The sequence below is a fragment of the Sinocyclocheilus anshuiensis genome, unplaced genomic scaffold, assembly GCF_001515605.1.
Source record: "Sinocyclocheilus anshuiensis isolate Anshui unplaced genomic scaffold, SAMN03320099.WGS_v1.1 scaffold514, whole genome shotgun sequence".
In the NCBI taxonomy this organism is placed as follows: domain Eukaryota; kingdom Metazoa; phylum Chordata; class Actinopteri; order Cypriniformes; family Cyprinidae; genus Sinocyclocheilus; species Sinocyclocheilus anshuiensis.
In genome coordinates this window covers 586257-597649 of record NW_015542348.1, presented here as the reverse complement: position 1 = coordinate 597649, position 11393 = coordinate 586257, and the positions used below count along the sequence as shown (strand labels likewise).

Below are 11393 nucleotides of genomic sequence, written 5' to 3'. Positions count from 1 at the left end.
GTGTCGCTCATTATCAATTACTCCACTGGCCTCGCTCCGTTCCCACGGCTCTCGGCCCCGCCCCCACTCGTCACAGTAGGCAAACATTAATGCCTTGAATTTAATGCGAGCAGCGACTGGTAGCCAGTGCAGATTGAAGAACAGAGGTGTGACATGCGTTCTTTTCGGCTCATTAAAGATTAATCTTGCAGCGGCATTTTGGATTAATTGTAGAGGTGCTGCAGGTGTAGCATTGTCCTCTGGTTTGATCCACGTCTCTGTCAGGGCCATGAGGTTTAGTCTTAAATGACTTCTAGTAGAAGTAATAAAATCTGCTTTGTTTACAGCAGACTGGCAATTCCAGAGACCAATAGAAAAAGAAAGTAGTGTATTAGTAGACATAGGCAAAGTATGCAGGTTGTTAGGATTGCACTGCCTACAGTGTGTGATGCATGGTGTAGCGTCTGCGTAAAATCATGGATGGTCTTTGGGGTTTATCTATCATCTCCCCAACTGACTTCAAACAGTTTCCAAAGACAAGTAAATGACCCCCCGGTGCCAGGCGCCGATGGGCCTGGCTGACAAGCAAACTATAACAGGCTCACATAACACACACACACATAAAGACCTTTACTTTATTTAGACAATAATTAATCAGTTACAAATGTATCTGGTATATGCATGTGTTGTTTGTACGTTTCCCTATTAGATTAGTGGAGTTACCACTTGATATTTGTATTAGTTAAGCCCTAAACGCTGATATTCAGTTGTATGAATTTATCTCTGGTTTAATATATTCTAAATGTTTCTTTCTTGGTATCAATATTATCTGCTCTTTATTCCTCAAACAATGATGTACAGTATGTGATTGTGAAATGCATCATACGATTTGTACTATATTTTGGGTTAAAACTGCACCAATTTCAGACCGGCCATAAACATGCAAATGTGCCATAAAGGGAGACAAAGGAAACTTGTCCCGCTCAAAAATCCACGCCTGGTATTGGTTATTCCACCCAAAGTTGGGTGTGAATAGAAACCCTCAAAAGTCATTAGCTCGAAATGATCTTTGCTCAGAAAACCTCTTCTTTTGAGACGACACACTAAGACTCCTCAAGACTCTCCCCTTTTAGTTTGATTTTCCGGCAGTTTTTATCTTCAAGTAACTTCGATCCGCTGTGGACTTTCCTATCTTCAGAAGAAGACAAAGAAAACTTCCAGATCACTTCTAAGAGAACTCAAGAACTGTTGTCTACCGCATCAGGAATCTTGTTCAGCTATCGAAGCCAATGCAAGTAACCGTTTACAACTATTTAGATGCATGTTTAAGTTTGAGCCCCTTTTTAAGGTGATTTTTGATTCGTTGATGTTTCTCATTAGGTTGTGGTTAATTGATGTGAAATACTGCCATTCTTTTACTCTTCTCTCTCTCTTCCTTACTTTCCTTCATTCTGTATATATGTGTTGTGCTTAGTTTAGTTATATGTTAGATATAGTTTCATTTATTAAATCCCTTAAATTCACAATTGATTGCCTCTGTGCGTTGCTCACAATTCGAAGTCACTGAATGTTTGATCCCATGCTACATGCTAAATTACTGCTAGCACTGCATAAAGAAGGAAAGCTACTTTCCTTGGCCAGGAAAATAATCTTTCCTTGAATTGATAAATGATTATGTTGTCTGCTCGGTGGACGGACAGATCAAATAATTGTAATATTGATTCTGCTACAGTTAATTCTAAGATCTAATCTAAATATTTATTATTAATCATAAAGCATGACTATAAAAATCAATACTGACAACAGAAACACACATTACTTTCCATGATTTTTTAAATTGTATTCATTTCCGAGACCTTTCCAGTTGTGAAAAACATTTAAATTCCCTTATATTTACAGGTTTTCCATGACTGGGCGAACCTGCTAATAGGACTGAAGTTCAACCCTATCTATTTACTAAAAGTGTCTCACCGACCATGTTGTCTGTCAAATAATCTGCAACTCACACCAAATCAGGATCAAACAGGCTAAAAAAGTAGGTACCTATAAGCAGTGTTGGGCAGTAATGCATTACTTAGTAACGCGTTACTGTAATTTGATTACTTTTTTAGTAACGGAGTAATTTAACGCGTTATAATTTTCAAAATAATAATTAGAGTATAGTTACAAGCCGAGATCTCTATACGTTACTGCCGCGTTACATTGCTGACAGAATGCAGTGTTTTATAATCTAGAGATTGTAAAAAGGATGTAGCACACGCACTGTCGAGTCAAGTGCCAGTGGATTAGAGACCTGCTCCCGCGAGACCCGATGCAACAGAGTGCGGCGCGGGAGAAGATGGGCGAGTGCGGGTGCGTGCGGGTAGACACTCGTGTGTGTGCGGGATGCGGGAGAATAAAATGATTCACGGGGCTCCCGCAAAATAGAAATATCTAAACATAAAATATCTAAAACAAATAAATTGTTATTCATCTATTGCACAAAAGCAACATGAACTAATCTAAAATATAAACGATTAACAGGTGCAAGCATATACAGAGTTTCTATTTAGGCTATAACACGTGTTTGCAGTGTTGAGCAATGCAGTGCTGAAATTTGCGTGTTCACGAATCCTCTCATTATAACACACGAATTGTAGACATTATGAAAGATTCATTATGCATAGGATTGCGCTGCCTACAGGGTGTGATGCATGGTTTGCGCGTGGTAGAAATAGTAGGGATATGGAAACACATAGTAAGAATTGGTTATAAAAACTGAAAACAGAAGGGAAACAAGTAGTAGGAAAGTGAATGATTTAAAAGCGATACTTATGTGCCTTGCCGGTGTCCCTGCTCGGTGGAGTCGAACGGTAGAGTCGATGGTCTTTACACTCTTCGGTCTTTACACGAGGAGAGCTTCATACGAGGGATGCCGCGACCGCTGCCGCGGTATAGTAAGCTTTTTATATTCATCTAACAAAACTCAAATTGAATTCAGCTGAACACACTTTCCTGTTTATCACAACAAATGGCCAAGCAAGCGCACGACACTGACAAGGTATGCAATACAGTACGAGACCAAACGCGATTTCAGCGATTTTTGTCTCCACACAGTAAACAAAACAAGCGTTTCCTAGCAACGACAACTGCGCTAAACACTGAGACAAGAAATAAATACACTTATGAGCTGCTTTTAGCTTCTGCTGATTGACTGCTTCTCTCAAAGAGTATTTCTTTACACTGTATTTTGCTGGCGCTTGAACAGCAAACATTGAACATTAGTCACGGCCAATGCTGTTGGGAGTTTATATAATAATCTAATAGTTTGTTTGCACATGACGTCATTGCTGTGGCGTGAATTTTTCTATATAGGAATCGCTAGCAGAAACTCAAAATGCCTATGTTTTTCGTTGTTTATGGATGCTCAAATCTATCAAATCGAGAAACCACAATGAGCTTTTATCGTGTACAAAAATGTGTTGTTCATAAGGGGGGAAAAGGCAAGAAATTGACTGAAAAACACAGGAAATTGTGGCTTGTAAACCTGCGTCTGCGGTCGGGAGGAGCCAAGTCGCAGTTTGGGTAATGCTTGTGTGCAAATGGTTAATATAAGCTATAATATATTAAGATATTAAGAAAGAAATATATAAATAGGTACAGGGCTGCCAACTCATGCATTCAGCATGAGACAGTCAGAATTCACTCAATGCTAAATGCCACATGTAGACATGATGTAAATAAGATATTATATGTGCAGTTTAGAGAGCTGCATTAATTATAACGGAACATTGTGAGACTGCAAGAAATTGAAGTGAGTGACAGCTTTTTAGTGATTATATGGAAGCGCTATTTGCTCGCTTTATAGGCTATAATCAATTCAGAATTTGAATAAAAGTTTTGTTTCACGTGCTGCAAAACAGGACCAACGGCCACATACCCTGTACATGCAGCAAAGTTTCAGACTTGACATATATCCCGAATCCCTCATATAAATGCAGAATTCACTTTTGAAATAGCTTGTTTGCAATCAGGGTTAGTTCAGGTAAGCAATTGCTTAGCCTATATCCACTGCCTCGATGGCAGGCAAGTATATCAATTTAGTTGAAAAATCACTCCTCTTCATAACATAAGGATCACTGATGTTTGTGATTTACTGTTTATACCTTTCTCTTATAGTTCTAAACCAGTATAGTACGGACTTTCCTCCATCTCATCCATTCTGTTTTTACTTCCTGCCCTCCATCTGAATTCCGCACGTCAGAATCACGTGATTGCAAACAAGCTATGCTGTCTTAAATTCTTTCATTGTTAATGATTGTTCCAAGATGACTGTTTGGATTTTACACTTATGTGAAAGTGAAATATTCTTCAGAAAAATTTCTGCTTCTTTTATCATTAATGTATTTGTTGAAGAGTATAATCTAGAATAGAAGGATTTAACTGTCTTGTTTATTAAATATGGATCTTGTGTTGTAGTACCTGTATCATCTTGGATAGCTGAAAGCGTAGAAAAATCTAGTATTACTAGAGATACAAACAGATTTGATGGCAATTTCCCTGTTTTATCTCCAAATTCATAGTGCTTTTGTTGCAGCTGTAAACAGAGTATTCTATTATGTTATTAATGATATTATTAAGTTCTTGTCTAGTTTTTATAAGATCTTTTGAAATTTTGTCAGAAAATGTACTAGCTAGTAACCTCTCTAATCTTTTTATCTCATATTAAAGCTCTTGTTCTTTTCTCATTTCTTCTTTCTTTTTTCTTGAGTAGCAAAATGCTATTATTTTGCCTCTAATTACCACCTTAGCAGTTTCCCATAGTGTAGAAGGAGAAATGTCTGTGGTGTCGTTGGTCTCCATAAAGGAAATCCATCCTTGTTTTATGTATTCATTGAAAGAGTAATCTTTTAGAAAGGAAGTGTTAAATCTCCATCTGCTCTTTGCTGTTATAGAATATTCAGCTAAATAAGTAAAACTGATTGGGGAATGATCTGAAATTGTAATATTGCCAATAGAGGGGTTCAGTGTCTTATGTGTGATAAAGTTATTTATGAGGAGCATTTCTATTCTTGAATATGATTTATGAAGTGACGAGTAATATGCAAATTCTTTACTATCAGAATTATGAAATCTCCAAATATCTTTCAGTCCGTGTTCTTCCATGTATTTAGAAATAGTGGCTGCAAACTTGGTTGTTTTATATTTAATTATTGGATTAGAAAGATTGTGGATTAAGTACTGTATTAAAGTCACCCCTAGAATGATAGGGGCATTGGGGAAGTTACTTAGCTCTGCGAACACAGAATGGAAAAAGAATGGAGTATCTGTATTAGGTCCATAAATATTTGCTATAGTAATGTCATCTTTCCTGAAACAACCGCTGACAATGATATATTGTTCATCTGTGTCTGTAATAGTTGCTTTATTTAGTAAATTAAAAAATGTTTTCTATGTAGACAAACAGATAGAAAACAATTCAGGAACATAAAGAATAAAGATTGTCATATTTGTCAGAAAGAAACAAGCAAACAAAAAAAAGACTACAATAATGAGGGAGAGAGGTAGAGCTACAGTATATATTGCATAAAGATTTCTATGAATAGTAACATTATAAGGAGCATGAAGATAATAAAGCAATAGTAAACTTTTATGTCGGAGAGGAGAAAGGAAGGAGGAGAGAGAGGAGAAGAGAAAGAAAAATGTAACCAGTCTTCCATTATGTCTACATTTAGATGATTATATTTTAAAGATGGGGCCCTTTAATAATAATAAAAATACACCATACGTCATCAAATACTATGATAAGAGTCCCATCTACATCAACAAGGAAATATGTGATGCAGATATAGTAAAAGCATATAAATAATTTCCAAGTTCTTTCTTTATGATATCAGTAGTTAAAGATAAAAGACTCGAGTTGTGTTTAAAATATTCATGAGTCCTTCTTGTTGAGTCAAGTCAGGTCTGAAATCTTTTCAGGCCAGGTCTGGAGTCGAGTCTGAAGTCTATTAAAATGCGACTCGAGTATGAATCACTAACTCTCTGGCTGGGGTGCTCCAAGACTGGTTTGAAAAACCACTGAATAACACAATTTCCACTTCAGTTTTAGACACACACTCACAAACATCCTTAAGCACTTCTCCGCTGCTATTATGAAGTGTGTTCCACTTTGTGAAGTGGACGAGTGAAGTTTATAATTATAGAGCCTTGACGAATGTGACGTCACCGCAGATTGTTTAATTTACCTCCACCCCAAACAACTAAAAGATATAAAGATAGATTAATTATTTTCTAAATGTTTAAAACAGCCAAAACATACTTATATACATACAAAATGCTGCATCAAACTAAAATGGAAGGAATAAAAATGTAAATAATAAATGAACTCCATAGTGGAAGTGATCAAGGGCTCAGGACAATCCATTACAGTATTTTACTTGGCAATATTTTAAAAAATATCTTTATTTTGGAATTACATATGGTCTGATGGTGGAGTAGCATCACCCATGCGGGATATTTTTTAACCCCACCAGCAATGAAAAATAATTCAGTTCAGGGATATGTAGCAGGCATATGTAGACTCGAGTGGGAAGTTCCTGTCCTCGTGCTTGGATGAATAGCTTGTGAAGCTTTTAGCAGTGGAAATTTATTTAGTGCTTTAGTAATTAGTTTATACTGTGTCAACTCTGCAAACAAGTGTATGACCAAAACTAAGTTGCTCTAATTCAGAATTTAACCTCTTATTATGCATAAATGCCTAACTTACGTCTTCAACCTGATTATAATTAACCACATCATTTTTTTAAATGTAATATCTTGTGAAGCAATGTATGGTAACTAAAGTTAGCGTAGTGCTACATAATAATTGTTGGTGTGTGTATTTTATAATGAGTGATGTCTCATGTCAAATTGAGTCTAATTTATTTATTTTCTTTGTCTTTTTTCTCCCGTCTTCCTCAGGTATAACATGTTTATTGTCATGTATCCCTTGGGATTAATTGGAGAACTGCTGACCATACATGCCGCCTTACCGTATGTGCGGAGATCTGGCATGTATTCCCTGAGGCTCCCCAACAAATACAATGTGTCCTTTGACTATTACTACTTCTTGATCATCGTCATGCTGTCCTACATCCCGTGTAAGAACTCAACTCACAATAAAATGTTTACTTGCATGCTACTGTTTTCTCATTGGGGTTGTCACGTTTCTACCATAAGACCAGCCGAATTAGTCTTTATCATTGCATAGCTTGCTACTATTGGAAGGAATAAATTGACCATGACTGACTACTAATAGAGTGGTACTAGTATAAAATGCACATACTGACATCTAAAACTGTCTTATCTAGTTAGTTATTAGAAAGATACATTTTTAAAAATAAACATAACTGCTTTAAAATTTGCATTTTCCGTATGGGTGTGTGCAGTTTTTTGTTGTGGAACAAAACATCAAAGTATAGTCACGTTATGTTTACCACAGGCTTAATTTTAAAAATCCATTATAAAACCCCACAGCAAAATCTTGAAGGAATCAGTGCCAAGTTAGTCTTCCAGGTTCTGATGTCATACCTGCACCACTCTATAGCTCATGTCTACAGTGGCATTGGGAACTATTGCTTTTGCATTAAGCTATATTCTGTCACCTAGTGGCATGAATAAGTCCAAGATGACAGTGATTAAAGCAAAGATAGATAGATAGATAGATAGATAGATAGATAGATAGATAGATAGATAGATAGATAGATAGATAGATAGATAGATAGATAGATAGATAGATAGATAGATAGATAGATAGATAGATAGATAGATAGATAGATAGATAGATAGATAGATAGATAGATAGATAGATAGATAGATAGATAGATAGATAGATAGATAGATAGATAAACTCAATTATAACAATTTATTTTTGTAGGGATAAAAATCTACCTCAGCTTATGCTCTAAACTATAGGGAGCCCTTTTACATTACCATAAGGTTACAATTAATAACAGAACATTTATTTATTTTTAATTTTTAATATAATAATAATCAACACTCAACTTAAAAAAATGTATGCAAACATGTAAATGGCACATTGTGTAGTTTTTAACTTAAATTATAAATTATAAAATTTCTGTTTGTTGTTGAAATTTACACAGTGCTGTCATAACTTGTTTCATAACAGATTTATTTAAAAATACATTAAATAATTAAGACATCACTAACAGGTAAAGTAAAATATATTGAGTATATAGTCTAATATTTCTTGAAATGCTCTACTCTGGACTTCATTTATAGCTAACTAACAAGCTGTGAACACTGATGACATGCCTGAAGTAAATAAAATGCTATGTGACATGTTGTTTACAAGCTGTTTTGTTGACGTCTTTCTGTGGTTAAAACTCTGATTGAGCAATTTCATGAGGCGTGAGATGTGCATTTGTTTATTTTGCATTAAAACAAGTAGTAAGGAGGAAGGGATGATTACTTTCACTCACGCTCTGCGCTGCCGTTTGAACTGACAGCGATCTATCACGTCACATCAAAGAGTGTCAAAACAGCATTTCTATTGTTTGAGTTTCCTGAAAATAAAAATTATGAGACTTTGTTTCTTATCAAAAGGAACAATATACAAAACTGGAAGTTTCCAGTGAAGTTCCACCCATGCAGTGGATAAAACAATAGGTTACTGTTCATAACCCTGGTTCTCTGAAACATCGAGTGGCTTGAGTGCCCAATGGCAGGTAAGTGACCGCCCCTTAACCGAGAGCATAAAGCCCTTGCACAAGGGCTACCTTTCCTTAGTGAGCATATTCACTTCTCATGCAGCAAGCGGAGCAAACTTGGTGGTTCTCTCCACTCAATGTTTCAGAGAACCGGGGTTACAAACAGTAACCTATTGTTCTCTTTCATCCTCTCGTGTTTGAGATCCACCTATGGGAGTAATGGACAACTCCCCGGTTGCCCAATACACACACAGTGCAGCCCTGTTAGTCAGAGGATGGTCACCTGAAAAGGCAGTGCTTGACACGTCACCAAGTATCAGACCCCCCACAAAGTGAGAATGCAATACCAGACATAAAAAGAAATTACATAAGGCAACATATGACATCATTATCACATGGCACAGCTGATTGATTCTCTCCTGTATCAGTAGCCACGATAGGCTACTGATACAGGGCACGACCAGGACATACAGCATTTAGAATCCGTTCCTCTGCAGAGGAGTTCTAGTTCTAGTTCTTTTATTTATAAAGCACATTTAAAACAATCACAAGACTGACTAAAGTGCTGTACAACATAATGATAAAATATAAAAATACATTTACATAACATCAATTTGCAAAGGCTACAGAAAACAAGTGAGTTTTCAAAAGAGATTAAAAAAATTATAAAGATATAGCAGCTCTAAGGGGTGCTGGCTGGCTGTTCCACAATTTAGGGCCCATCACCGAGAAAGCTCTATCTCCTCTGCGTTTCAGCCTTGTGGAGGGAACCATAAGTAGGTTTTGATTACCAGATCTTAAATCTCTGGTAGGACTGTAAGGATGCAGCAATTCTGATAGGTAACGTGGGGCGAGATTGTGTAAACATTTATAAACAAATAAAATAATTTTGAAATTTATCCTAAAATTAACAGGAAGCCAATGAAGAGCTCGCAGAAAGGGGGTGGCAGGATCATATTTGCAGCCTTTTTTAAGAAATTTGGCTGCTGCGTTTTGGACCAATTGTAAACGAGCTACTTGGGACTTTGAGATGCCACAATACAAATATTTGCAATATTTGCAATAACAACACAATACAAATAGTTGCAATAGTCCAATCGAGAGGTAATAAATGCATGAACAGCTGTCTCAAGAGGTTTTTCAGGCAGACAATGTTTGATTTTAGAAAGTAAGCGGAGCTGAAAAAAGCTAGAGGTAACAACCGAGGAGACGTGTATCTCTAGAGTGAGCTGACTGTCTAAGAAAACACCAAGGTTCCTAACACACTTTGATTCAAAAACTGCCAGGCTATCCAAGGTTGAGTTGTTAAATTTGAAATTGTCAGATGGGCCAAAGACAATGACCTCAGTCTTTGAGTCATTTAAGGTTGAAATGTTACTAGCCAACCAATGCTTTACCTCATCAAGACATGTAAATAGGGAATCAATGGCTAAAGGATCATTTCTTTTAATAGGCAGATAAATCTGGGTGTCATTGGCATAGAAATGGAAAGATACACCCCACCTTCTCAGAATCGAACCTAAAGGAAGCATGTAGAGGGAGAAAAGCAGAGGTGCTAAGATAGATCCCTGGGGAAGTTCAAAATTGAGATGGACAGCAGAGGAGGTAAAGTTGCCAATTTTGACTGAAAAATATCGATCCGTTAAATAAGATTTAAACCAATTCAAGACTGAGCCTTTTAGCCCCACACAAGATTCTAATCTAGACAGGAGTTACTGATGATCTGTAGTGTCAAAGGCAGCAGTCAGGTCTAAGAGAATTAAAATCAAAGAGTCACCTGAATCTGTAGCATCTAAGATACCATTTAACACTCTCAGCAGAGCTGACTCAGTGCTATGGAAAGGCTTGAAACCAGACTGAAAGATTTCTGAGATGTGATTTGTACTTAGAAAAAATTGTAGCTGACACACAATCTTTTCCAGTGCCTTAGAGATAAAAGGGACCACAGAAATTGGACGGTAGTTGTTCAAAACAGACATGTCTAAGGAAGGCTTCTTGAGCAAAGGAGTAACAGAGGCCAACTTCAAGCATGCAGGAACCAAACCAATTGATAAGCATTTGTTCCGTAGGGAAAGTAAAGCGGGGCCAACAGACTCAATTAACAATTTAAAATACCGGGGGTGTATTACATTGTGAGGACAGAACGAAGTTTTGAGTAAGATAATAATTTCAGTGAGGAATTGCAAAGAAATTGGATCAAAGGTCTCCCATAAAGATGATGACTGGGAAACCTCAACAAAAACAGGATCATTATAAGTGGTTACTGTCATGGGTTGCCTACTGTGGCGGAGACAAGGAGACGAAGGAGCGTGGAGACGAAGAGGATTAACAGGAAACAGTCTTTATTTCTCCAGATAAAGAACACACAGACAAGAACTCACACGTAGGACGAGGGGTTGACATTCAATTCCAGACAAGGGAGAGCAGAACAGGCTCGAATAGGGCGGATCTGGGAGTTCAGGGGGCCATGGTGGAGCAGACCGTTCAGGTTGCCATGGTGGATCAGGGAGCTCAGGGGACCATGGCGGAACAGGCAGTTCAGGTTGCCATGGCGGAGGAGGGGACTCAGGAGGCCATGGCGGATCAGGGGACTCAGGAGGCCATGGTGGATCAGGAGACTGAGGAGGCCATGGCGGATCCTCCGTGGCCTTAGCTGGCTCGGCCACATGTATATGGCCCCCCCTCAATTTTCTTGTGGAAAACTAGGAATCCTGAGGGGGGGGG

General features: G+C 37.5%; 1 protein-coding gene across 1 annotated transcript in view; it reads left to right on the top strand.

Moving 5' to 3' along the window:
* LOC107691470 (very-long-chain (3R)-3-hydroxyacyl-CoA dehydratase 1-like) overlaps positions 1 to 11393 on the top strand; it is a 166321-nt gene that overhangs the window by 145271 nt on the left and 9657 nt on the right. The window contains exon 7 of the mRNA XM_016490076.1: positions 6922 to 7100. Within this exon, the coding sequence (XP_016345562.1) occupies positions 6922 to 7100 (179 nt within the window). The remainder of the gene's footprint in view (positions 1 to 6921; positions 7101 to 11393) is intronic.